The sequence below is a fragment of the Sorghum bicolor genome, chromosome 4, assembly GCF_000003195.3.
Source record: "Sorghum bicolor cultivar BTx623 chromosome 4, Sorghum_bicolor_NCBIv3, whole genome shotgun sequence".
Lineage (NCBI taxonomy): Eukaryota > Viridiplantae > Streptophyta > Magnoliopsida > Poales > Poaceae > Sorghum > Sorghum bicolor.
Window position 1 is genome coordinate 57,291,487 of NC_012873.2, and position 27,972 is coordinate 57,319,458.

General features: G+C 41.8%; 3 protein-coding genes and 1 long non-coding RNA gene across 7 annotated transcripts; 3 read left to right on the forward strand and 1 right to left on the reverse strand.

Moving 5' to 3' along the window:
* LOC8066178 (uncharacterized protein At2g24330) lies at positions 208-4,624 on the forward strand. The gene is made up of 5 exons (XM_002452441.2): positions 208-635; positions 2,384-2,528; positions 3,150-3,259; positions 3,385-3,790; positions 3,939-4,624. The coding sequence occupies exons 1-5, from the start codon at positions 390-392 to the stop codon at positions 4,184-4,186; spliced, it is 1,155 nt and encodes a 384-aa protein (XP_002452486.1). The 5' UTR covers positions 208-389; the 3' UTR covers positions 4,187-4,624.
* On the forward strand, positions 12,895-14,608 carry LOC8074782 (oxygen-evolving enhancer protein 3-2, chloroplastic). Of its 2 annotated transcripts, none has more exons than XM_021459238.1 (2): positions 12,895-13,503; positions 13,812-14,203. In XM_021459238.1, the coding sequence occupies exons 1-2, from the start codon at positions 13,252-13,254 to the stop codon at positions 13,911-13,913; spliced, it is 354 nt and encodes a 117-aa protein (XP_021314913.1). In that variant the 5' UTR covers positions 12,895-13,251; the 3' UTR covers positions 13,914-14,203. The 2 variants fall into 2 exon arrangements, with proteins under 2 accessions (XP_021314913.1, XP_002452487.1); XM_002452442.2 differs by lacking the exon at positions 13,812-14,203 and adding an exon at positions 14,216-14,608 and having other exon boundaries at positions 12,901-13,503.
* On the reverse strand, positions 16,057-22,986 carry LOC110434662. 3 transcript variants are annotated; one of them, XM_021459237.1, is made up of 10 exons: positions 22,358-22,986; positions 20,851-21,177; positions 20,576-20,652; positions 19,717-19,819; positions 18,591-18,659; positions 18,087-18,198; positions 17,598-17,686; positions 17,215-17,276; positions 17,009-17,105; positions 16,137-16,581 (listed from the first exon to the last, which is right to left on the reverse strand). In XM_021459237.1, exons 2-10 carry the CDS (start codon positions 20,881-20,883, stop codon positions 16,531-16,533), a joined length of 693 nt encoding a protein of 230 aa, XP_021314912.1. In that variant the 5' UTR covers positions 20,884-21,177; positions 22,358-22,986; the 3' UTR covers positions 16,137-16,530. The 3 variants fall into 3 exon arrangements, with proteins under 3 accessions (XP_021314910.1, XP_021314912.1, XP_021314911.1); XM_021459235.1 differs by having other exon boundaries at positions 16,057-16,581; positions 20,576-21,177; XM_021459236.1 differs by having other exon boundaries at positions 20,576-20,995; positions 22,358-22,902.
* Positions 23,136-25,530, forward strand: LOC110434663. The gene is made up of 3 exons (XR_002452283.1): positions 23,136-23,383; positions 23,473-23,607; positions 25,147-25,530. It is a non-coding gene; the product is annotated as an uncharacterized LOC110434663 (long non-coding RNA).

The window sequence follows — 27,972 nt, forward strand, 5'->3', positions numbered from 1 at the left end:
TTACAGTCAAACTGTGTAATTTGTTTTTGTTTTCGTCTATGTTTAATGTTTTATGCATATGTCGCAAGATTCGATGTGACAGAAAATCTTAAAAACTTTTTGGATTTCGAGTGAACTAAACAAGGCCGAGACGTGGACCGAGCCACCCAAAAGAAAAGCTACAGCGGCGGGACCCACCACCAGCCACGGCCACGGGGGACCGGAGCGAGCTCTCGAGTCGAGGCTCGAGGGAAAGACCCAAACCCCTCCTCTTCTTCCTCCCTTCCATTCGGACTCGGGTCGCGTCCAGAGGCTGGCAGCCACCATCCCTCGCGGGCAAGGCCAACCTCCTCTCCCTCTCTCCTCCCCATCGGATCCAGCGCCGCGCGGATCCGCAAGGCAATCAATCAATGGCCTCCTCCCCGGCGGAAGCGGAGGCGGAGGCGGGGGCACCCGAGGCGGCGGAGAAGGGCAAGCGGGGCGGCGGGGTGCTGGGGAGGCTGTGGCGGGCGCTCTTCGGTGGCCGCGAGGACTTCGAGAAGCGCCTGCAGTACCTGTCCAAGGAGGAGGCCGCCGTGCACGCGCGGATGCGGCGGCGGACGCAGTTCTCGCGCCGCGCCGTCCGGAACCTCATCGTGCTCTCCGTCCTCGCCGAGGTCTGCACGCGTTTTCCTTCACCCCCTGCCCCTCTTGTTTTTGTATTCCCTTTCCCTCCACCCCCTGATTTGAGATGGTCTGCTGATGCGGCTGGCGGGTTTGCTCGTCTTTGGATTTGGCGGGTTGTTCGATTTGTTATCGGGGACGCGGAGGAGAGTTTGCTCATAGTATGAGATGGTGTGTGTTACGCGTGTTCCGGTAATCGAGCCCTAGGCACTGTCTGCCGCATACGTTTATTTATTGCTCTGATGCTTGAGGTTAGCTTACAAGGGTGCGGGAGAGGAACAACCGAACAACCGAAAAGATGGCTTTCTTAAAAATGTGGATGCCATGCCTCTCTTTTATTTCGACCAGGGGTAAAAGGGCAGCCAGCCACTTTACTAGAAGGTTACGGACTATAACCGAGTTATGATTCATGTATGGTCTTTCTGTGCTGCAGTATGTTATGTTTAGTTGTTTACCAGTGACTTAAAGAGCAGTTTCTCACATGATATCAAGATTCATGCCAAGCATCTCTGGTGAATATGATAACTGTTGTTAATCAATAGGATAACTCTGTTGTTAATCGGTTCTGTATTAATGGTTCCATTGTAATGGGAATGAACTGTTCTTTCAACTTCCAGCGTTTAGAGTGAAATCTTCGTGCTGGAAAATAGATACATGGATGTGTACTTTGATATCTTTTCAGGATTAAATGTTCAGAAATCGAGTTCTGTCCATTATTTTCCTTTGTAATTTATGGTTACCACTTACTAGTAAACCATATATTGTCTATGACAGTGTTCTCAAGGCAATGCCTAGGTGACAAGGCATACCCCAAGGCACTACAGGACGCCATACCGCCTTAAGAACATTGGTCTTTAGTCTTTACTATTTTTTTTTGAAGTTCACAGAAAAAAACTTATTCAGTTCATCAGTTGTGCAAAGGTCTGCCATGTACTACTTATTCAGAGAGGAAGCTAGTATATCTTTATGTGTTCATTTGCATAGGTAGGTGATACGTTGACATTAGGCATCTGGCATCTTAAGGATGCAATTGCCAGTATTTGTGTTTAGAACATTATGCTAGTGCCTCAATATTTATTAGATGAACTTATAGCCAATGTGTGTAAACTGAATGAGTGGACCAATAGCCAATGTGTATATCTTTATCAGGTTTTTTGGTTCTGGTTTTTTCTCTCCTCTTTTGTCTTTTCTAGCGCTGTAATCTCCTTGGTTACTCTCCGTTTTTAATAAATTTTCAGTAGAGGTCCCCAGGGCCTCTCCTGTTTCATAAAAAAAAAGTGTGTAAACTGAAAATGAATGCCACTGCTTTTCTGTCTAACTGAGAAAGTCCCCTTTGGGTTGATCATGGGATCTGTTTTGCTTTCATAATGCTCCTTTAGTTTTGTGAATCATATTCTTTTTTAGGGAGTTTTAAGGAGGGAGAGTGTGTGTGTGTGTGGGGGGGGGGGGGGGGGGGGGGTGGACAGTAATGAAGTTACTGTATTCACATTATGAATGTATGTCAACATGTTTTTTTAGGATTTCAGAGAGTTCTGAAACTTCGCTGGTGATGAAATTCTAAAATAGTTGCTCCTCCACAAGATACTTATCTCTTTTACCCATGACATATTTTTTTCCCTTTTGGTTGATTCACTGTATACGATGCAATTTACCTTTCATATTGAACCTTCAGTGACTTATTTTCACTGCATGTCCCTAGCTTGTAGTTTCTACCGGTTTGATTGTTTATTCCTGTTCTCAGGTGTTGGCTGTTGTTTATGCCATCATGATGACAAGAGATGAGGATCTAACTTGGCAAATGAGGGCCATACGAGTGCTGCCTATGTTCATTCTTCCTGCTGTATCTTCTGCCATATATTCAATGATTGTTAACTTCACAAGGATGCGTAAGTACCCAGAAAGCCCTGTTAGGAAACACTGTTTATTGTCTAACTTGTAGAATATACCAGTTCAGTTTTTGTATTTTATTTTCTTTTGTGCAATTTTATAAGAGGTTCTATATTTCTTTTTGTTCTCACCTATAAAATCTGCATGGTCTGTAGTAAAAATAGTGATGGTAATTTTATTCAGAGTTCGTACTATGTGGCTCCAGAATATATTGTTTATAACACAAAGCTTGTATTTTGTTTTGAATGCTGTTCAACTTCTTACGTATCAACATTTTGAAACCTGTCAGCAGTCAAATTGGGAATTTCATCAGTAGAAATCATGAGAAAGTAGGTTGATTTCCCAGTTAAGCTGATGGTTGGCATTTTTTCCTCCAAAACAACCTTAAAACTAGCTTTATGAGAAATCTGAAAACAAACTTAAGAAGAACTGTTCTTGTGCTATAATACCTACTTGGTTAAAAAGCCTTGGTCATGCTTCTTGTCCCCCTGTGTGTAATGACTGGATACATTTGTATGGTTATCTGCACTGTATACTTGTCACATGTCACAACTTTTGTATCTGTCCACAAAATGATCTTGAATTGCTGTTTGTTTGCTCATATTCATTTCCGTTCACAGTTGAGCGGAAAGACCAGAAGACCCTTGAAAAATTGAGGGCTGAGAGGAAAGCCAAGATTGATGAGCTTAAAGAGAGAACAAATTATTATCTTACCCAACAGCTTATTCAGGCAAGTGGGCAAATTGCCATTACTCAATCAACATGAATTCACTAGTTGCTGGTATCAAATTTTATCATGTCTTTTGCCACACTAAAACTGAACTGTGATACGTACCATTAATCATGCATGTGCAGAAATATGATCTTGATCCAGCTGCAAAGGCTGCAGCAGCTTCAGTTTTGGCATCTAAGCTTGGGGAGGAGACTGGCTTAAAAGTTCATGTTGGAGAAGAACCAAAGCTGGATGCTGCAGTGGCTAGAAGCAATGATGTGGAGATAGTACCATCAGATGGTTTGAGAAACAGGAAGCATCCCAATGCAAGAGGAAGCAGGACCGGGAGCCCCACTGCTCATACTGAACCTAGTCTACCTGCTAATGCTGGCCTGGAAACTGCACGAGCTCCAATGGTGGTAGAGCATCATCAAGGCTCGGGGGCTAGTGATGGTGGTGGATGGATTGGAAAGATTGCTGCCTTACTTGTGGGGGAGGACCCATCACAGTCTTATGCTTTGATATGTGGCAACTGCCATATGCATAACGGTGCGTATTATAGATCAAGCTCTTTTGATATGTTTCACATACCAATACCTAAATATTGGATTCATTACCTAATCAAGCTCTTTTGATATGTTTCACATACCAATACCTAAATATTGGATTCATTACCTAATAATACTAATATTTGCAGGCTTGGCCCGAAAGGAAGATTACCCACATGTTACTTACTACTGCCCACATTGTCATGCATTAAACACATCAAAGCAGTCCATGGGGCAATACTCAGGCTCTGACTCAGGCCAGTCAACCCCTGTTGTTCTGGCTGATGGATTATCCACTTCCAGTTCAGTACAAGAGACTGAATTGAGTAACCTGACGACATTGCAGGAGCTACCTGAGGAAGGAAATGCAGAGAAGCGAGAAGTGGAGGCAAGTTGATGGTTCGTATAACTTCTATTGTTGATGTGTGTGGAACTAGTTCATCTTTAGACATATATCGTCATGTGTTCAACTGGTGGAGCCACAGATTTAGCACTGTTGTAAATTGGAAATAGTGACTGATATGATCCTCAACATAGCACGCAAAAAGAAGAAATGGGCCATGGTGTACATCCTTGAGTGGATGGATTTTTGTTTGTCAATAGAGCGCGAAGTCTTCCAGCTGCTTGACAAGATGAGGCTTAAAAGCTATATGACTGTTCAGACAAAGATGGTGGTGTAGGATATAACATAAGATCATTGCTTCATTTTCTATTTCTACCTTTTTTATATGAACGCGCTTATTCAGAGAACAGGAACGTGGAGAATTTTTTTGCATGTCTTGACCTTCGGTCTTTCCTTTGTTGTTTGTTACCTTAAACCTTGCAGCATTTCGTACACAGTTTTGAAACCGTACTTTCATTTGACGTTGCTTGATGCGTTCTTTGTTTTTGACCGCACCTTTTTGGTTCGTCTCAAAATAAAAAAAATGCAGCAGAAATTGAAACGGCTTTTCCACTCTGTCCAAAACTAGAAGTAAAGAAAACTTCTTTTCCACTTTGCCTTGATGTACCACAGAATCAAGCCCAACTTGCCCCAGAGCGCTATAAAACTTGCATATGCATAGCTGATTGTTTTGGTGCACATCATTAATTCTATGTTTGAACATATCTGGATATTCAGCGGAAATTTCCATGTTGTCACTACATACTTAGCAAGTACTCCATCCGATCCAAATCATAACTAAACTGATCCAAAAATTCTGCTCAAACACAGATGTGTAGCGGTACAATAAAATTCCTTTGCCACAACACAAACATAAAACTACCAATTGCAATACGAGATCAATCATCACACATGAGGACCTACCATTTAGCCCTCCACAGCGTTACTATTGTGGTATTATATATCATCAGGTAACTCTTCCCTCCAGTTTTGGACGAGAGGATCAATCTTGCTATTTATTTCATGTCAAAGCAATTTGGATCATAATTCACTCTATCTAGATGCACCCTTAGTCTGCACATGGTCATGAACATTGCCAATATTTGGTGAACTATAAGAGAAACAAAAGCATAGCCCAGGGTATCGTGCTTTCAGAACTAAATAGTGATCTCCCTTTTATTTTACAAGGATTTGCTTCACGATGGCCAAGCTTTGTCTAGTAGTCATCAGCACACCGCGACATGGCGCACAATTTTCTCGAACCAACCTCCCAACACGTGTTGCCTGCCTTTGTCAATCCTTACGCTGTTGTTACCGTGAAGTCTCATGTGCTCATCAACCTGGAGATGGAAAAAAACTCAAATTACAACAAGGGGTTTTTATTTAAGTACACACCGATAGCTTTGCTCATGCGCCCCGGTGATTCATAGTGAGAGCAGATAGATTGACACAACCGCAGCTAGTTGTTTGGCTTGGAGGCTAAGAATGTGGTCAACCTCATCTCGCCGTGGAACCGGATAAGAATGCTCACAAGATATGGCCACCATTGTAGATCTATGTAAGCCGAGTCGCACACAATCTTAGGGAGACATCTCCGTCTATGTTTGTCGACAGTTGCAACGGTTAGGTTCCGATGAAGACCTTAATATACTCCATCCCACCATGTCTTGGAGTCCATTGAATCCTAAGGAAGCTTGAACAAGGGTAGAACACTTCATCCACCATATGAGAGCGTAGTGACCATGTCCAAGGCTTGCAATTGTGCTTAGCATCTTTGTGAATGATTAGGTTAGCTTGTGAGAGCAAGCGAGTTGGTTGACTGCCTTCGTACTCTTAGTGTGCCAGGGTCTCGGAGGATTGGTGGCTCAATAACATGTCGACAACCCTCCTAGATTGGAATGGAGTGGTGGCATTTTGGTGTTTGGGGGGACAAGGAGACCCCTTTCTTTGTGACTAGGAGAGCCGAACAAGAAGTGGTGAGCTTAAGTGGTTTGTGATACTTATTTTGGTTTCTAGTAGATTTTTTTTAGCAAGCCTAACATCTTGACTGGGGGAAGGCTAGTGACCGGGGCTATATCTTTTATGGAACTCCAATATAGACTAGGAAGTTATGTTTTGGTGACAGATATCACAAGATACTTCACCACGTCACAAGAGTTTTTTCCTTCTTACTTTCGTTGTCTATGTTTTACCTTTCTAGAGCAAATTAGGCTAGTTGATAGGATTGGCTATAGGTTGCTAAAACTTTGTATGAGTTGGTTTAGATAAGATGCATATACACATCATGCTAGTTAGAATGCTTTAGTTTAATTTATCTAACGTAGATTGAGTTAAATCTGAAGTTAGAGAAGTTTTTGATGAACCGATTTGATCCCCCTCTTGGATCACATATTGGAACCTTTTCTTTTTCATATCGTGAGGTGTCACATATTAGAAGACTCGGAAGGTTCAAAGTCAAAGAAAAGCTAGCACCTTCGTAGATTTGTAACATCAGAAGAGAGAATGAGTTAAACACAAAATTTCTTATGCAGTTTGAGGGACCATTCAAATATTAAGGATGAGATTCATCTTAAATGGTAGGTTTGTAACACTATAAGTTTCAAATTCTTTTTTAGCATTTAGAGTAAAGTCCATCACCGGTCCCTAAACTTGTTTGGGTGTGTCATCCCGGTCCTTAAACTCACAAAACGATTGTTTAGGTACCTAAACTTGTTCAGCTGTGTCAACCTAGTCCCTAAACTTAGAAACCTCCCATATAGGTTCTCAAACTTGTTCAGCCGTGTCATCCCGGTCCCTAAACTTGTTTTTAAGTCATCCAGATCAAAGCAGGGCGAATCTAAAAACTCTATATAGGAAAATAATTCATAAGTTTTTCATATGAACTCAAATGAAGATAAACTTTATATCAAATTTGTAGTAAGCAATGCGATCTACAACTTTGTAGTTGAAAAGTTTTTAAATTGAAATCTTTTGGTGTCCCAAAATATTTTTTGAAAGTTTTTAGATCTAGAAATTTAAAATTTAAAATTAAATTTTGTGATATTAAACGACTTTAAATAAAAAACATTTCAACTATAAAGTTGTAGAACACATTAAGGGCTACAACTTTGATATAAAGTTTGTCTTCATTCGAGTACATATGAAAAAGTTATGAATTATTTTTAATATAAAGTTTTTAGATCACTTTGTTTTGACCTAGATGAGACTTAAAATCAAGTTTAGGGACTTGTATGACACAACTGAACAAATATGAGGACTTAAACGGGTGATTTCTAAATTTAGGGACCGAGATGACACAACTAAACAAGTTTAGGGACTGAGATGATACAGACGAACAAGTTCGAGGATCTAAATGGTCGATTTACGAGTTTAGGGACTGGAATGACACATTAATACAAGTTTAGGGACCGGTGGTGGACTTTACTCTAGCATTTAATTTAATTAGTTTTGTATAAGTGGCTTTGGAATTTGTGTGGGAAAACTAAGTGTTTACGAACAGTAAATATAAATGAATTGTAATGATAGAAACCTTATGTGTGGATACCATTTTTCTTCTTTGAGGCATTCTCGTCGAGATTTTTTTTTTCTACCCAAGCGTTTTTATTTTTCCTCGTGACGTGCATGGTGGTGTTTTCCTAGCGATGCTTGAGTGGTTTTGCAATGAGCGTGGTTTTGAGGTGGTTGTCGTACTGTTGCTCTTTAATAACATGGTAGTTTTTATTTGTATTTTCTACAGGCATTGTTTAGTTCTAAATTTTTTTTGATTTTTGATACTGTAGCATTTTCATTTTTATTTGGCAATTATTGTCTAATCATGGACTAACTAGGCTCAAAAGATTCATCTCGTGATTTACACATAAACTGTGCAATTAGTTTTTGTTTTCATCTATATTTAATGCTTTATGCATGTGTCGCAAGATTCGATGTGACAGAGAATCTTGAAAAGTTTTCGGTTCTTGGGATAAACTAAACAAGGCCTAGATATATGCTTATGTGTTGTATTGGGTGAAAGGTCCTAATATGGCTAGAGGGGGGTGAATAGCCTATTTAAAAATTCTACAAACTCACTAGAGCAAGAGGTTAGTAAATAACAAAGCGAAGCTTTTTGCCCTAACTCTAAAGGGGTGTTTGCAAGCCACCTATCTAACAATTCTAGTTGCTACAAACACTATGCACACAAGAACTAAGTCTCTACAAGTTACACTAGTGAACTATGCTACACAAGGCAAAGTAAGCAACTAAACTAATTACACTAGTTTGTGGTAAGTAAAGATAGGAAGAGATATTCATACCGTCGTGTAGAGGATGAACCAATCACCAATATAAACAATCAAACAACGGGAGAATGCCAATCAAACACAATTGAGACACCAATTTTTCTCCTGAGGTTCACGTGCTTGCCGACACGCTACGTCTCCGTTGTGTCGACCAACACTTGGTGGTTCGGTGGCTAAGAGGTGTAGCACGAACCTCGTCCTCAATAGGACACCACAAGAACCTACCCACAAGTGAGGTAACTCAATGACACAAGCACTTTACTTGAGTTACCTTTCGGCTCTCCGCCGGGGAAGGTACAAGACCCATCACAATCACTGGGAGGTGGCCACGAACAATCACCAACTCGTGCCAATACTTCTTCGCTGCTCCAAGCCGTCTAGGTGGCGGCAACCACCAAGAGTAACAAGAAAACCGCAGCTAGAACGATCCCCAAGTGCCACTAGATGCAATCACTCAAACAAATGCACTTGGAATCAATCCCAATCTCACAAAGATGTTTAATCTATGAAGGAGATGAGTGGGAGGTGTTTGCTTAGGCTCACAAGGATGTTATGTATGCTAGAATGCCAAGAGTGTGAGTCCCAAGCTGGCAACACGTATTTATAAGCCCCTCAAGCAAATAGAGCCGTTGGCTCTTTCACTCGGCAAAAGTCGGCGTCGCCGGACGCTCTCAAGTTGACATCGGACGCTCAACCCCTGCGTCCGGTGCTCCAAAGTCAGCCATGTGTCACCTTTTGAAAAACGTGTGTCGATCTCTAACGGTAACCTGCAGAGCACCGGACGCTCCTAAGTTAGCACCGGACGCGTCCGGTGCACACCAGTCCTAAACTCAGGGAGGTCTGCAAATGCGCAAGGTCACCGGATGCTGAGCACCGGACCGTCCGGTGCTCACCGGACTTAAACCCAGGGAGCAATGCAAAACGCGCGGACACCGGACTCAGAGCACCGGACGCTCCAGCCTGCGTCCGGTGCCTAGCGTCCGGTGCCTAACCCTAGCTGAGCCAGGCAGCCTGCACACCGGACGCACATGCACAGCGTCCGGTGCTTCTGGGCCAGCGTCCGGTGAGTGTTAAACACTCCCGCGACTTCTCCAAATTTCCCACCGGTGCAATAGAAAATATGCACTTCATTTTCTCAAAAAGCGTCGAATCCCGCCAAGCAAACTCGACGGGAGGGAGAGAGGAACCCATCCTCTCTCTACCCTTCAAACTCCACCTTCGTCTTAAAGTGTGCCAACACCACAAAGTGTCAACCAACAAGTGCACATGTGTTAGCATTTTCATAATCATTTTCTTCAAAGGAGTTAAGTTAGCTCACTAGGTTCTAAATGCATGCACATGAACAATGACACCTAGTGGCAATTGATAACCGCTTAGCCAAAGAATTCCTCTCTTTATAGTACGGCTATCTATCTAAATGTGATCACACCCTCTATGGTGTCTTGATCACCAAAACCAAAACCCTAAGTAATACCTTTGCCTTGATCTGTATAGGGTTTTGTTTTTCTCTTTCTTCTTTTCCAAGTTGAGCACTTGATCATCTTGTGGTCATCACCATCATCACCATGATCATCACTTGCTGCATCACTTGGCATGTACCAACCTCATTAAGTCTACACACACTTAGTATAGAGGTTAGTACTAGAGTTTCATCAATTATCCAAAACCAAACTAGAGCTCAAGTGAACACATTAGGTGTAGAGAGATAATTTGTTGTTGTACTTACCTTCTTCCCTGTGGATACATGGTTATCAAATCTATATCTCTTATATAGATAAACCCCACTAGATAATTCTCGTGACATGCAAAGCATTCACATCATCATTCACTAGAGCATCCCACTAACTAATTCTCTTGTCATGCAAAGCGTTCACATCAACATCCATTAAATCATCCCACTAATACATTACCCCGTCATGCAAAGTGTTCACATCATTATCCACTAATAAATCAAAATAACACATATCATTTATTCTGTATCTATGTTATTCACATTAGCAAACCACATCATTTTCTAACATATATTTAGTTGTCTATGTTAGAATACTAAAAATCATCCACTAATATATATTATGATAGTATAATTTTAACGATAATTTCTGCAGGAGTGCAGGGGATATTTTCCTAGTTAAATTAAAAAAGAAGCCAGCGTAGCCCCCGGCCTCACCACGTCGCAGATTGCCCTGGGGATTTTACCGCATTCATACTTGCGTTTGTGGACATCCATCGTAGCGTCGCCCAGGTAGATTGCAGGACTGGGGCTGGTGTCTTCGGTGTTTAGTTAAGCTACTACCAGCACTAACTGTTTAGGTGGATTTTACCGCATTCATACTTTCTCCCTTTCTTGATTCCTCCCTGTGCTAGCTTCGTGTTTACAGTTGTATTAGGTTAATAAGGAGTATACTACCTACCAAAATGCTGCATTCAATCACCAACTGTTTACGGTGGTAGAGTCGCACAGAGGTGAGGAAATCGCGGCCGACGCTGTCGTACTCGATCCCTTTCCCCATTTAACCTTTATATTTAATCAGACCGCTCAAGCCAATTAATTAATTCCAAGAGCAGGGGGCGAAAAATGTATTTTTGCGGCATCCTTTTTCTTAGGGGCAACCGCTAGCGTCCTCACCTTCACCTTCGATAACTTCCTCAAAAATTTCTGCCCATTTATAAAAAGAATATTGCAGTATTGCTTATCGGGTCTAGACATATGACCACGAGTTTGTGCCCCCGTTTCTTGACTCCCTTTGGCCGAGCACCGAAGGTGGGGAATTGAGAAATCCAACTTGATTGGATTTGTGGCAGGTAAGTGGTGCGGAATTACCAACCCAACAATGCTGAGGCAATCTATGATTGTTTTTGCTTCTAATGCAGTTGTTTATTTCTTGCCTGATCTGGACGAACATGAGTTGATCCCATCCAGTGATCTGGTTCAGTTAGTTTTGCTCAGCATGGTTTAAGTGGTGAAGAGGATAAACGAAAATATCTAAAAACTTCTGTCTAAGCGGGTTGCGACTGTAAATAAACCTCTTTCTTTCCTTCCTTAATTGAGAGGCAGAGCTCCTGCTTAAAAAAAAAACCCTTCTCTGTCACTTCTGTTTTCTGCAGTTGAAATGATGCAACCTTTTCTTCTGTTGTTGTTGGCTTGTTGCTACCTGTAGGATCATGGTTCTTGCTTATCAGGTTTGCTTTTGCAGAAAGGTAGCATTTATTTTAAAAAGTAATTAGCCATTTTTCTTATGTTAAACGGTTCAGCTGAAAAGATGTTTAGATGGGGGAGTAGGGTATCAAGACATTCTACCTTTCAGTTATTTGGGATGCTTAATCTGATCACGGGACAGCGAATCAGACTAGGTTCATATTTGGTTTGCCCACATGGTGGAATGCTCTTAAAATTACTCCATTTGTTCATTGAATTTATCTGTTATGACAAAGCTGAGAGGGGAGATCTCTCCACTGTGCCACTGAGTTGCTCTGTTTTCTTCTTCCTTAATGCTGTTCACTTAATGTGGCCCTTCCTATTGAGATTTTTTTTTTGAGGAAAAAGGAGGGGCCAGAGCCCAAGCCCTTACTTGGAAAATATTTTTAAAAAAAGCGAGAACACAGTACAAGAGAAATAGAAAAATAGAGGAGTTCAAGAGACAAAGAAAGAAACAAAAAAGATGAACAAATTCACATAAAGTTCTCCGCCTAACTCTTTGAGATTGTTGAACTATTCTTATATTTGTTATTTCACTATTGTGAATCAGTCTAACTCTTTACACTGAGGTTCTTTGTTTTATTAGTGCATTATGCATCAAAGAGTCCAAAGTTTTGGTAGTCCATTTCTGCATCAAAGAGTCCAAAATAGTACTGGACTGTATGTTTGAGTAAATCCATTTGTTGTGAAAAACAAAAGACTAAATTGGAATTCAAAAGTTCTTTTGAAGCACATTTATTTGATAAAAAAAACAGCGCATGCAGTTAAAGCAGACCAGAAATTGTCATTCTGATGACATCATTAAAACATGCATTTATACTGACCATGTAACTCCTCAATCAAGGATTATGAATTTGTGAAATTTATTGCTATGCAAATTTATCAAGAGTAAAAAAAATAAAGGAAAACTACAAATTTGAGGTGTGTCGGTTGCAAGTTAGGATGTCTGGAGGTCTGATTAATCACCCATTCTTGAAAAGTAACAATCATGTGAGAAGTATATGTACAAAAACAGTAGGTTCAACAGTGTTTCATGGTAAATGAGCAACTAGGATCACTTGATATGGACGCCATGAATTATAGATTAATAGAAATGTTCTTTACAAAATGCCATCCAAAACATGTTCATATTTAGTTGCATATCGTAATTTTCTTAGTGTACTCTAATATCATATTTGCTTTTTTGTTAACCTTTATTCCCTAAACAGTTCATTAATTTCCTTGTGAGCAATTCTTGATAGTTTCTTCTGCTGCCTACCTTGCTGGATGTCCAAGGAGAGGCAAGGTGGCAAAATTTGGGTTCCCTTTTGCCCCTATTTCCCCCTTTTCAGTTAAAGAAAAGTCCAACAACATTCAGGAAGGTCTCATCTCTCATGCATAACTAATCTTGTAACCTTCTGCACTGACCACTTTGCCCCTTGCTGCACAACACGGGGGCCTTCTTCCTCTGATGCACATGCTGACATCTGTTTGCTTCTAGACATCCTCCAAGAATCAGTTTCTCTTTTCGCCTTTCCATAAATACGTCCACATCATTGGTTCTGATCCTTTGTCATCTGCAACTGCAAGATATAGCAGAGCTGCAGAGGGCACTGCCAGGAGCACCGATGGATCAGGGGATGGAGCTGAGGGGATGCGTTTGTCGGATCAAGAGCTCGGCACTTGAGCTTCTGTCCATGGAGGAGGATCTGACGACTGATCTGGATGATGACCTGTGGGATTTGGTCAGGAGGGATCTCCAGCTAAAGGCCACCTTCCTGTACATTGACCTGAACCGTGTGATTGCCTGCAACGAGTGCGAGGAGCGCAGGGAGGAGATCACCCTTCTCGCCAACGATTTCTTCTACTTCATGGATGAGGTTATGAGATCGGTGCCTTCTTTTCCCATCTTTATTTAGTAGGAGTTGCTTTTATTAGAAGCTAGTCAGCATGATAAATTAACCAGGTAGTAGTAGTACCAACAACGAACGTACATGAAAATCTGTTTCAATATATCTGTTAACAATTAACGTTTATCCCATAGCCCATTTATCAGACAATTTCAGAAAAAGATAGTATGGTATATTTTATTTTACATGTAGCAGTACTCGATCAACAATTTGTACCTGAAGGGAACAATACTGTTTAGAGTTGAGAACCTTCTCACCTTACTTTGTATCATAATCAGGTCAACAAAAGCCAGCCAGATCATCCAGATATAAACGAATTACAAACTGCAGATCAATGCTTGTGCACCATTAATCAAGGTCTTCTGGTTCTTGACTTTTGACTAGCATTCGCCAATAAACTGAAGTTGGAGCATAATTTAAGTCTAGGGAGTAGAATTAATGCTCCTATGCCTTACTGGGTAATTAGTCATGGTCAAACTTGGAAAGCTCAAAGGGCCCTTGTGTAGACAACACAATAAACTAGTTGACTTTGTGGGTGCGTTTGATGATTTGATTTGACACCCTTTGTGACAATGGGTCACCTTTCAATAAAACCAGGTGGGAAAATCCCCCCGTTGTTTGCTCAAAAAAAAATGATTTGATTTGACGCTGAAACTGCTCTTGGATAAATGCGTGCATGCAGCTGGGTGATGCTGTGGCCAACCGGAGCGTCTCCGTCGTGAAGCTGTGCTACGGCGACGCGGCTCAGGCGCTCCGTGAGGTGGTCGCCGCCGTTGTGCCGCCGGCAGCAGCCTGATGGCCTCACAACGTCCCATCGCCTGTCGTCACTGCTTCTTCTAGTAAAAGGAGGATGACATGTTCAACACCGTGTAAGAAATGTGGGCACTACCTAGCTACATCACCTGTGAAGATACATGGGGAGAGAGCTGGATGAAGCAAAGCTTGAAAAACATCAGCTGCCAAGTGGTTTTATCCCCGTTATATCGCTTCTGGTCTGCGCCGTTGTACAGCGTTGCGCAGATTGATGAATTTAGCTTAGTTCGATTGATGGTAAACGTTGCACAGATTGCCAAAAGCTACGGAGTTTCACTACAAACATTAGGCAAGAACATCCAAAGCAAGCTTACAGCGTTGCCACAAGTAACACCCTGGTGGCCTCCGATGAGTTCGATTCGGATTTCAGAGACGTGAGCAATCACAGACAATAATCGAGGGTGATGAGAATTGATACCAGTAGCGAGGACCGAGGATGAAGGTTTCCTTTCTGTTAGAGTAACTCTAGCAGGGCTTCTATTTAAACATCAATAGCTAAATATAAGTGCTAAAATCAAAAACAACATTTCAGCAGGACTCCTACACAGACTCTATAGTCGGTAGGGCACCTATATTTCTTCCCAAACCTCATTCTCGTTGGTCGACGGCCCCCATCCGCTCGTTTCTCTCGGCGTCATACAACCTCCCCTTCTCGCAGCGCAGCCTGCTCCCCTCTAGCGAGCCCCCATCACCTCAGGCACACCCTCCTTTGGTGAGTGCGAGCACACGGGATCCAGCCGCATCCTCGATGCCCCCACCATGGCGCCTGCGGCAAGCGGATCTGCGACCATGGCTGAAGCTCCAGCGAGCAAGCGACACTTCTCTCTCTCCTCTAGTCACTGTTCGTCTAAACGGCCGTTTAGACCGTTTAAACGCCGTGTAAACGCTACATAGTGGTACACCGTTTTCGTTTAATCATCCGTTTAGTCCATCTAATTGACCATTTAGCCAGTTTAATGGACTGTTTAGCCAGAATAATGGCTAAACCAAGTGACCGACAGTTTAGGAAAACATTGTCCCTAGTGGTGCGTCTCCCTCTCTCTCCTATGGGTGGGCGCGTCCCGACTGGCCGCCGCACGAGAGCAGCACCAGCGCTGGAGCTGCCTCTGCCATGGCCATCGCACAGCCTGCTAGCCATGGCTCCCTCCGCCACGCGGGAGCAGCCAGGTCACACCTCCCTCCGCAGCGGCGAGAGCAGCCCGGCCTTACCTCCACCACGCGACGCTACCCAGCCGCGCGGGCACCTCGCTCTGCCGTGCCGACGTAATCCGCATGTGAAGGATGGAAAAGAAAGGACCCGTGGGTCCCTTTTGTTATTGTCTGCTAATAGAATTTGGAGGGCTTTATTTGGGTGTTGCTGCTCGAATGGAATGGATTTGTTGGGCTAACAAAAGTAGAGGTGAACACCCAAATCTAAAATAGAGGGCTCTGTTTTGGGGCTACTGCTAGAGTTTCTACGTATTTCAAAATATTTTGCGTCATGTATCAATGGTACATGGGCAGGGCCTCTGACAATAAGGTCCCACAAATCAGTGTCGTACAAACTGAAAAGAAAACGTACTGCTACTTCTTGCTACTGCTACTCTCCCTCGATCCCCATATTGGTGCCCTGTTGTGTAGCATGTGTTTACACTTGCAACACTTTGATTGGAATTCTGCTGATTCTTGCAGTTTTAAAGAGACGCAACACATACAGGAGAGAGATTGCAATTTAGAGAACCAAGGCTTGCACATGCATTATACCAGAACTAGAATACTAGATACACACAGAAGGTTGGTTACCTTTGTAGTGACTGACAAAAAGGCTAAGCTTTTCCCGCTAATTATTCATATCAAGTTTAGTTTCTACGCTACACTTCTGTTAACATCGATCACCAGGACAAAACCCGAAAAAGAATCGATATGTGCAACCAAGGTGAGGAAAACTGCAGATTACGGAAAACTCTACCTATCTCAAATTCATAATCACTAATACAGAGCATCCTGAGAAGGCAAGCTGGACAGCGTTCTTTTAAGGCCATGTGCTGAAGTGGATCATGTTGCTTCTATAGCTTTCAGACATCAGAAAAGCCAGATTGTTCTTTCACCTATGCTTCTCCATGCAGATTCCCAAGCACATGCTCTTGAGATATTTTTGATCAAACTATTGCTGAAAATTGAGCTGCTTCCCTGTCTAGCAGTGGCCTACCATACTCTTGGTTCTTCTTTCAAATGACTGCTGCCAAGAACTTGTGCCTTCAAATGAAAGCAGTGACATATCAAGAGTGAGCATTTCAGTAGAACCCGATGATAAGAGAACAGCAATGTATTTGTCAAAATAAAATGCATATTGCTAACTGAAACTGATGACATTGATTATGCTATTACAGAAAATACTAATGAATGTACGTTTTATATACTCCTTGAGTATTTTGCTAACAAATAAGCAATTTAAGTATCACCAACTATTCAGTTTATATTTAGTAATGGCAGGACGAAACAGAATATCAAGCCAATGATAAAAGTGATTTTGGAGTAACTGTTTAGTGGTGACATTATATGCAGCCGAATATTGGCCAGACTGCATTTTTTATTCTGTATCTTCATTTCAGTAGCTAAGATACTGATCAACAACCAACAAGGTACCAGATTGCAGATCATAGGCAAAGCAGAAGAAATTTACCATAGGAGCACGAGGGAGTACGTAGCTAGCTAGCCTTTCATCCACCGAAACAGGCAATGGGGGCATCTTGCTCATTATTCCAGGAATTTGGCTCATGCTGTTCATTAAGGAGAGCACCACATGAGAAAGCATCCATACAAACACGTGTTTCAGACACTTCACCATTTTGAGCCAATTTTTTGTGTATAAAATGTGCTAAACTCTACCTTTGTAGAAGACCATTGATGTTCCTTCTTGCGTGATGGAAAAGATCATTGTTGTTATAAGCCTGAAAAGTATTATCAGAGGAATTGAAAATTACTCCTGCACAGCTAAATCTTCCTGCTGCTCATGAAAATTTATCACAAAATATGCTCCAAACAGATGCTGGAATGTTTTTTTTCCTCTCCAACGAGAATTTGTTATGAGAAATGGGTCTGGATGGCATCAACTATTAACCTTTATTGTATTTCTATAGTTTTGTTGCTTACTAAATGAAGAGTTGATCTGAACGAAGACACAATGCCTTAAACTGAATCGGCTAAATTATAAGATGCATCATACAAGAAAGAAACAAAAGGTTCGAGAAAAGAAGAAACAAAAGACCAACCTGTGATGTTAAAATATTTACTTCTATTTGATTGAGTAGTCGAGCATTTTCTTCCAGTATATTTAGCATTTCATGGTCAATTTGAGAGTCTGCACAAAAGGAACAGAAACATGTCAAACCTTGTAAAGAACTGAATGATCTGAAGTAATCAGGGCAATGTTTGTTTCAACATGGCAGCTAAGGAAACTTCATATGCTTATAGTGGGAACTAAGAGGACTCCGGAACATCTACAACATAAAGATCCTCAAATATGCTGAAAAGGTGATGTTTTATGGAATTAAGTGGCCCAAGGATAACTTCAGAGCAGAATCACCATCAAATATCAATAATGCTATATGTTTAAATGCATTAATACGGTTTTGACTTTATGGAGTAGCATTTGAGCATTCCTTGGAACATAAAATTGGCTGGAATATTTCATTGTTGCCAAAAGCAATGGTGAACGGTACGTTAAACACAGTCAATCACTCTTTAAGTGACCTACCAACCTCCAGAGATAAATCCATTGTGTTTGGCGTTCTGAGGAATAGAAGAGGAAGATCTCATCTCAGTCTGAACAGGAGCATTGGGACCCCATGATGACGGCTCAGCCATTTTATCCTGAAAAGCAACCATAATCAGATCCATTTAAAAATGAACTCATAGATACTACTTTTATAAGGTTGCATCATGTACATTTCCCATCCCAACTACATTTTAACAGTATCACATTATAATGCATCTTCCTGTTTGGGGTTTTATGAAGAAAAAAAATCACATAGAGCAGATGCCACTGGAGTGTTAAATGTTAAGTTCATTTCATCATTTCCACAAAACCAAAACATGTGCAGACGCATGGAGCCATGGACTGGTGTGTTTCAAGATATATCTGTTATAACAAAGAAGTCCAAATTTAATGTTTATCGGTAGTCAGAACAGTAATTTCTTCAAGTAGAGTATGCTAGTGCTAACAAGAGACAACAATGTTATAAAAAAAATGAAATGATGAGTACCTTTCTATCTTTTATCTTTTTCCCAGGATAGTGTTCTTCAGGTTTCCGTCGTCTTGTAGCTTCTTTTCTCTATATAAGCAAATCTAATTATCATTACCAATGAAAGCAACATATGATGAACAAACTCCCTCAGAAAATATAACTAATCATCATTAACAACAAGAATGGAAAATAAAACACTACATGGTTATTACGCATTCCAGTGGAAAGCATCAAGTAGGATACAACTAATTATTACTCAAGGTAAAATGGTGGATCAACAGGCCAACATTTCGCTTGCCATCTACAACAAACTAAAAATATTTCCTACTTTCTTGACACTAAAAAAGGGAGACGTGGAATTATTCTTGTTTGTTGCATTGATAGTGTCAGCTTTCTATAGTTGAATGCTGTTCACTGATAAATTGAATCAAATATGCCATCTCTGTTGTACTAACTGAAAAATGTAAATAAAATAATTGTAACCTTCCCAAGCGATATACATGCTATGAACTCTCGACATGAAACAGGAGCAAGCCAACTTTAGTCTGCAAACCTTTTTTTTATACAATGCAAACCTTATTATTAGTAATGTGAAAAGCAGAGACTTTTTTCTCGAACACACAGGAGAAAAGCAGAGACTTCTCAGCCTTTCTTATATTATTCTAGTACACACTAGACAATACAAAGGTAATTCTATGGGGGCAACAGCTCAAAAGGATACTTAGGAGGACCAGCTCAGATCACACTAACTTTAATGTTCATAATAGACCAATATAGTATTTTTATAGATGTGGACAAATAAGTGTATCTTCAGCATGATCTACTTTCACATACGCGGCACTGGTTTAGTGGAATTATGGTGACATCATCTTGACAAGTCACACAAGTATAAACTACTGTTAGTCTCCATCCATAAGCTGATGTGGGTCCACATATTCCTTTCAAATGAATAATCTAGACTGGATAAACATATTGCATGGCTTTAGTATCTATCAGAGTTCAGGTTTATGAAATGTTAGCTTGAAAGTAGTTTATGAAATGTTAGCCACCTCTGAAGCTTTGGGTTGAAATGTAGATTGAATATAACAGATGAGGAAATGGCATTCAGAAGCTGCGTAATAAATCAGAGAAATCAGGGACTAACCGCTGCCATCCACTGGCATCTCATGGCAACATCTCTTACTGTCTTGTCTGGTAACATGGCTGCTATCTTTATGTACTTCATGATTCCTGGTTCATTTGCATACCTGAAAATTTCATTAGTCAGTGAACCAAAAGGATAAACTATTAGGAACGAACTGATAGGTAAAAGCTTCAAATATAAGATAAACAAAAACATCATATCTCTTTTTATTGGACTAAGTAAAAGGCACGAATGTGAAATAACATCTGTAGTAAGAGAACAGGGATCTAAAAATTTCCAACAAATTGCTCATGTAACAATTCCTTATAGAAATAAAGAGTGCTCCTTTCATCAGAACAGACAACAGAGGTGTATTTCTGACTAGAATCAACCGCAAACATCACAAAACTCACTATTATGAAACCATAGACTCCCTCCATCCTGGAATATAATGGATTTTCAGTTGTCTTAAGACAAACCATGCTAAGTTTGACCAAATTTGTAGAAAAACAATAATATTTACAATATCAAATGAAATTTATTAGATAAATTATGAAATATATTTTCATAATTTTGCTTCATTGATGCGCTAGATATTATTGCTCAGCTCTACAAACTTGGTCAAACTTAGGAGTGTTTGACTTAGGACAACTGAATATCCATTATATTCTAGGACCGAGGGAGTAGGTATTTAGGCAGCACAAAACCTTGGTAGTTTGGCCTAAATTTTGAGGCATGATCATGATCAAATTGTAAAAGAATTGAGTAGTAGACATAGGATAAAAGGTTTCATTATAAGGTGAGATGGAAATAGCTACTTGATTCAGATTTTTTTTTTTGAACATATACTTAGTTCAGAATATATGGTGGTATATCTTACATGTTGAGGCCATCGCTCAACAATTGCAGCTCTGGATAGGACCACTCCACAGCCAACGGTGCACTATACTTGAGGTTCTGACAAGAAGAATCAGCAATCATGTTTGGTGAACCAGTGGATACAATTGTTGAAGATGTAGTGTTCAACATCGCCATATTGCCATTCATTCCACTGCTGGAAGTGTCTAGACAAACTGGCATGACTCCTGATCCACTGGTAATTGAACTCGTCTGAAATGAAACCACATGTTGGTTGCAGAATGAATGTGGAAATACCCCATAGTTGTTAGGATCTGTTGACATCTGCATGCGAGAAGAAGTTTTTCTCCCCACTTCGCCCTCACATCAAGCTTCACAGGAACACTTACAAGTTGTCAGCCCCTCTTGAAACTTTCTTCCAAGATGAGGAAATAAAGTTTTGCTGCAAATATTACAGTTCCATTGTCAGAGAACCCAGATGAGCCCGGCAACCAGGGCTCCATAAACTCGTCAAAGTAACCATGTATGTCATCCAAACTATGATGATAATTTGCAAAGCTTGACTGAACAAATATTTCTTCTAGCAAAAGTACTCAGTTCTTAGAGACTTCCACGTTAGACTTCCTACACAAGACATGAGAAGGAACATTGGTGAATCTGGTCCTTGGGAACAATAATAAAAACTGAAGGATCTTTCTTTATCGAACACCCAGGAGAGCTACATATCATTATATTAAGAAGAACAAGAGATTCAACAGCTCACAAAGTAGCACAATAATCACTTAATCTAATCCAATTCAAACTAAACTTTCAGCTGGTGAGCGAGAACCAACTTTTCAAAGAGAAGAACCAGTGATCACATCACAAAAAGAAGAAAAGAGTCTGAAGAGATACGATCAAATGCTCAGTCAGTTTGTTTTTTATTTTAGTCAAATGTCCTGAATAACTAGTTACTCACATGGGTCTTACAAGAAGTGGCCAACCATCAACCAAAGCTGGCACAACTAGATGGACTATCATTAGCACTTACATACGAAAAAGCATGATTGCACCATGTGGAAATAATTCAGCCATATCAGCAGTAGAACACTATAGTACACAAGAGCAAGAGTCTTTACACTCGGTACAAGTTAACTATACCAAAACCACATCATAGATGAATTGACAAATACATGTGCATGTTTCTCTTTGTAAAGACAGGACAAACATAATGGTATAGGAACAGGTTGTGTAGGACAAACATAATGGTAGGAACAGGTTGTGGGACTTGTAAGAGGAATTGCACACGAGATTTTCACCGCAAGAAAGAACCAAAACTGAAACGAACTATTAAAAGTTAAGGACACAAGGTTTCAATCATGCCTTCAGTCGGACAAATCAAAGAAGCGATTAGCAGAAGAACCTCAAAGAAGGCAGAGAAGCCTGCCAAACGCCCAAACCCTCCAGCACGGTGGAAACCTCAAGCTGGAACCACCCGAACTGCCCGTATACTCCACTAGAGAAAGCAGCACGGAAAGACTTGAACGAAAAGGAAGAAACCAAATCAAGCAACGATGATTGCACGAAAGACAGCGGCCCCCAGGCGCGGCGCAGGGCACTATCGTCCTAGAGGAGCTCGCTTTCCACATCGAATTCCACGCCGGCCCGAGCGACCGCCAAGCTCCCCTTGTTTCCACGCTAGGTCGCGCAACCGAACGAAGAACGAAAACACTAGCGCACGAGCACAACCCGGACGCCCGCCGGCCAAATCAGGATCTTTTCCCGATCGCGCTACCGAATTCCAATAGTAAATCAAGAAACGCACCTGCGCCGGAGCCGCAGCGCAGCAGCAGCAGACGACGACGACGCAACAAGCGTGAAGCGGGTATAACGCGCGGCGCGATTGTTGATCGATCGATCCTGGTGTGAATGGAGTGTGAGGTGGTGGTCTCTTCTCTTCTCCTCCGCCGTGTGCTCGCTTGGCCTTCTTTAAATGGTGGTGCCGTCGGCTTTGTGCGCTCCAATGGAAAGGCAGAGAGGGTAGGGAGGGGAGGGGAGAGGAGGGGGAGAGCGCAACCAAAAAGCGGCGGCCCCGCCGACCCCAAAGGCGAGACGCCGCTCGCTTATATGCGCTCAAAAAAGGAAGGGGGCCTGACCGGACGGGGCAAAGGCCAGTTCCACAACTTGCCGCCGCACCGCACACCACCACCCAGCACAGCACCAAACGAGCAGTGAGAGCCGCAGCCGCCGCCGTGACGGCCCGAGGAGGACGAGACGAGACGAGAGGCAGGCAGGCAGGCAGATGAGATCTCTTGGAATTCAGCGCTGGGGGATGGAAAACACTGGCGCCGGGATTCCCAATGCCTGCCAAACAATTATTGCCACTATAAACTAATGCTAGTCTACCCTCTCCCTCTCTCTCTCGGCAGCTTTCTTTGTTTGGCTTCCACTTTTTCTAGTGAGGAAAGAATCGAGTGCTCGTCGTCTCATTTCTGGCGTCTCCTGCCTTGTTTTTCTTAATTCTCCCCTCTCTCCCTCCCTGGAATTGCTTTCCTGGTCACCAGCGGCTTACTTGTTCCAATTGTGCGCGTGCATTTGTGTGGTAAATTAAATAAAAAGAAAAGAATTCTTTCTCCCTCTGTCTCGATTGTCTCTAGCTTCGTGGTGGTGTGTGCGTAGGGTTCATTCGCTCGGTGGCATCAGGAGTTAGGACATGACAGCTCCGAGCTCGTTTTTTTAAGCAGAGTGCGGCCGAGCATGGTGCCGTCGCGGCAAAAATGGCCATGGCGGATTCGTTCACAGTCGTGGTTGATGTGTCGGCCGGAGTGGTGGTGGGCGGTCAACTGGGACGGTAAATAAATAAATAAGACAAAGATCTTTTGTGTTCTCGCTTATCCTCTCGCCTCGCGCGATCCGATCCAACAGGTGTTTGTTGCGCAGAGATATATATCTGCATCTGCTGCTACTTGCCTAGAGTACTTGTGCACTGTGAAGGAAGGTGCGGGTTTGCTTGGTCCTCTACTCCTGCTCCCGCCAAGAAGTGGACCGGAGATTCCAGGTGTCAGTGTTGAACTGGTAATAATGAAACCTTTTTTTTTCTTTTTCTTTTTTTTTACTAGTAACTGGTAATGAAGCGTCAAGTGTTTCCTTTTCTTTTTAACGAAGTTGTTGCCCGCTAAAATTTGGCTGATGCTAAAATATTATGATATGAAAACATTGTTTCTTATTTTTTGTAAGTTTTATCCAGTCGTATGTTTTATATCAGATGTTTGCATGCTGATATATCTGACTGGATAAGTTTACAAAATAAGAAATAGTATTTTTTTAGCATAAGATTTTATCATCAACATCAGTATAAGCTAAATGTTAGCAAAACGAACAGGGACGGCTAGCCGTAGTAACGGGAGCATATATATTGGAATTCAAGAATATCCACGGCTATCTCACACAGTTTATCATCTCTGTACGGCTCCAGGTAAGCTGCGCATGTAAATACCTAGCTAGGATGATTGGAACTAATAAACTGGCGTATTCTTGCTGAGCAAATCAGTACTACATATATATACTAAGGTTTTGCGCTGATGGACATTATTGGACAAGCTAGGCCTTGTTTAGATACATCCAAAAACCCAAAATTTTACAAGATTCTTCATCACATCGAATCTTATGGTACATGCATGAAACATTAAATATAGATAAAAAATATAACTAATTGCACAGTTTACTTGTAAATCACGAGACGAATCTTTTAAGTCTAGTTGCTCTATAATTAGATAATGTTTGTCAAATAAAAACGAAAGTGCTATAGTGTCAAAATCCAAAAAGTTTTTTGATCTAAACAAGACCCTAAGCTAGCTTATGTGGAAAAGGCTTCAGATTTCGGTCTTCAGATGTTTTTTCCTTTCTATCAAGACTACTTCCATTGTAAACGGCGGCGGCACTAGTTTTTATGAGAAATGTCTGGATCAGTTGACCGCGCCTGCTTACATTTCGCAGTGCGCGGGATATCGATGCGTGCTCCCTCTGACGAGGGATATAAAAAATAAATTTATACTATGATGCCACGCTCATGGACCGCAAGGTCTGGTTGTATAATTCAGGAGAAACGTGCAAGTACTTCCATTGGCTCTCTCAATTTGTTAATTTTAATCAAAATGATTTATGCTAAATCCTGGCCATCACTTTAACTTATATCGTTATTATCGATTCAGCAAACATCTTAATGTGGCTGGAATGAATTATAGCTTCATTTTGAGCCAGCAAAAAAAAAACATTCAGACTTTGAGCCAAAATAAAATTAAAAGGCAAAGTCCCTGGTAAAATCCTCTCCCTTTTTTTTGCAAAGAAGCATATTCCTTTCAGCCAGCTAACGAACCGTTGCTATACTAGTTTTAACAAAAGTCCTCACTCAAAATATAATAAACACATAAATGTTGCAAGATAGGGAAACCTTTACGAAAATCCCTAGCAGCATTAAAAAATTCTGTAAATCACTTGACTTGCACTCGCAGGAGATGAGCCCCTGTACCTGCAGTATTTGAGGACAGTGACCAACCACCGGAGCCGAATTCTTGGATGACTCGTGACCGCGTTAACGTTTTCTTTTCTCTGCAGAATTGGCGTTGGAGTACTGGACTGGATCACAGTGACAGTGTCGTGCCTGCTGACCTGCTACCGAGCCACGCGTCGGCCATGCAAGGTGTCAGGCAGGCACACATACGTAGTACGGCGAGACTAGTTTCCGCGAAGCTACCGAAGAATGGGTTACCAGCCTGACTACTACTACTCTGGATATGGACGAATTCACGGTTTAAGGAAAACGAAAGGCTGATAGAAATAGGTTGTGACTGGTGAAGAATGGACCGGCCGAAATATTATGTTCAAAATTCACTTGGTTTTCTTTTTGTGAGGATGGTTGAGTACTTGAGTTTAGCTGCCCAATCATGCTTGCGTGTGTTAGGAACTACTAAGCAGTCAGAAGTTTACTCGACGAGGATAGAAAAGACAGTGCAAAAGACAAAAGTATTCAACTAGTGGGAATGACTCCCCCATGTGCTTTTCTCTAAACCGTCAACTAGCATATTATATTTTATAAAATTATAATGACCTGTAATATAATTGGTATAATAATTTTGAGAGTATTTTCAATCTCCGATATATACAGTTTAGAAAGTTTTTCAAGAGCTCGGACGCTACTAGGGAAATGATTTTTAGAGGTGGTTAATCGATTTCTAGAAATAACTATAAGGACCACCTTTGTCCATGTGTCTAGAAATCGACAGCAGGTAAGGCCTTGTTTAGATGTAATTTTTTTTGAAGTTTGACACTATAGCATTTTCATTTGTATTTGATAAATATTTTCTAATTATAGACTGACTAGGCTCAAAAGATTCATTTCGTGATTTACAAGTAAACTGTGCAATTAGTTATTTTTTATCTATATTTAATTAATGCTCCATGCATACGTCCAAAGATTTGAAGTGATAGGAAATCTTGTAAACTTTTGAAATTTTGGGTGCATCTAAACAAGGCCTAAGTCATCCCTAAAATCCATCCCTAGGTACAGCTAATTTTGTCGAGGATAAATATGCAGAGATCCCTGACGACATCCAGGAGATTGTCCTCGTAAATTCCATTAATATGGGTTCTAAGCCATTGCAAAAAAGGAATTTAAATAGAAGGTTTAAAACATAAGTAAATGTGTGTGCTCCCGGCTAATATGTAGATAATAAGCTACACTAGTACAAGTGCAACCACATTGGAAGAAGACATACAAGTAAAGAGCTAGTGTTACACTTGAGGCAAAGTCAAACCAAGTGAGAGATAGATTTGTCTGACTAGCCAACCACCTAAATCTCCATTGAGATGAGTCAAAGGATTGCTTCTCCTCCACTAGTTTACCAAGATAGGCTCCAACATGACCACTAGCCTCTTGAGCCGGTCAATCAACATTGCACTCTCTAAGCCTCCAATCAACTAGAGTTGCTCTTTGCCTTCCTCCAACAGGGATGAGCACACAAGAGCTCCCTCTTTAGGAGCAATCGCACAATCTCCCCTTATGATGCTTCAATGAACAGCTAACAAAGCCATTAGGAGGTGGCAGCCTTCGGAAGTAACAAACTCACATGATTACCAAATGATCACTAGTGCCACTAGATGTTATCTCTGTTAAGTAAATGCACTATAGATCACTTATCACAAATGTGATATCAATTAAGCATACATGACTGGAGGTGTTTCTTGAGCTCTAATGTGTTCTCATATCAACATGCACCGGGGGGGTCTCAAGAGGTGTGCCAAGCCTGACCGCTCCCTCTATTTATACACTCACTCAAGAAACTAGTTGTTGTAGCCTGGCTGCGTTGGAACACACCTATCGACACGCTCTGCTGAGCACCAGAACTCCCACACTAGAGAGTTCCAACGGCTTCACTTGATCTAAATACACCTTCAAGTTAGATCTTATCTAGTGACACTAGATAACTGATTAGCAAATAAACACATTTGCCTTTTCTCTATCTAAAAAATTCAATCACCTTACTGAACCCCACTACACAATGCATCACCTAATGGCGAGCGGGGTTGGGGCGGGGACTTTGGACTCCTGTGTTATACCCTACTCATGTTGGAAACATACGCAAGTCGTGAACGGACAAAAAGGTTTGGCCTTTGCCACCTTGGTGCTGCGGTGTGTCGCCTTGTTTGTTTGATTGATAAATTATCATAGAAAATATTGTTCGCTGATTTATTGCAATGTGTTAAATTCGGCTGATAAACTTAAATAAACAAGCTAGATATAGTTAGCTCCTGCCATGGTTTTGCACTCTACGCCTGCAGCAACAGCTCTGGTCACTGCTGGTCGGACCCTTTCCCTTTCCGGACTGTGCCTGGACGGCGGCCGTCAGTCGCCGGGGCCGCGGGGCGAGAGGATGGATCCATGAGTCGCTGACACGCCACGGCCAATGATTGGCTTCTTCGGCCGGTGGCTGCGAAAAACGACAGTGACACATATACTACCGTCCGTGCGACACATCATCACCCACAGGATGATAGTGCAGCGTCCAGGCGGAAAGCACAAAGCACCACAGCAACCACACCCAGCAGCGAGCGCACCACTGCAGGACGACGACCAGCTGCAGTGCAGCAGCCTCCATCCAGCGAGAGTACACGAGATCGATCAGATGCAATGCAATGCGAGCGAGGAGTGACGTTGGCCAAGCTAACGACCACGGTGGTTGGCACTTCGATCGGCCGCCGATCCCGCCGGTGCAAAGCGACAGGCAGCAGCGCCCGCCCCAGAAATTGAACGTGCTGGTGGTCTCCTACGTTGTCCATCTTTGTTCGTGCGCGCGCTTGATCGTCTTGTGTACTCAGCATGCATGCAAGTAGAAATAAATGGAGTAACATACGAACTGTCGCTGGAAACCGATCAAGGCCTTG

Bases quoted from the DNA above. Each gene is read 5' to 3' on its own strand.
- LOC8074782 (XM_002452442.2), top strand. From the start codon at position 13,252: ATGGATCAGGGGATGGAGCTGAGGGGATGCGTTTGTCGGATCAAGAGC. The intron at 13,504-14,215 runs GTTATGAGATCG...GCGTGCATGCAG, and splicing joins TCTTCTACTTCATGGATGAG to CTGGGTGATGCTGTGGCCAA.
- LOC8066178 (XM_002452441.2), top strand. From the start codon at position 390: ATGGCCTCCTCCCCGGCGGAAGCGGAGGCGGAGGCGGGGGCACCCGAG. The intron at 636-2,383 runs GTCTGCACGCGT...TCCTGTTCTCAG, and splicing joins TGCTCTCCGTCCTCGCCGAG to GTGTTGGCTGTTGTTTATGC. The intron at 3,791-3,938 runs GTGCGTATTATA...TAATATTTGCAG, and splicing joins CAACTGCCATATGCATAACG to GCTTGGCCCGAAAGGAAGAT.
- LOC110434662 (XM_021459235.1), bottom strand. From the start codon at position 20,883: ATGCAGATGTCAACAGATCCTAACAACTATGGGGTATTTCCACATTCA. The intron at 19,820-20,575 runs GTAAGATATACC...TGAAATTTTCAG, and splicing joins TTGAGCGATGGCCTCAACAT to GTATGCAAATGAACCAGGAA. The intron at 17,687-18,086 runs GTTGGTAGGTCA...CCTTTTGTGCAG, and splicing joins CAATGGATTTATCTCTGGAG to ACTCTCAAATTGACCATGAA.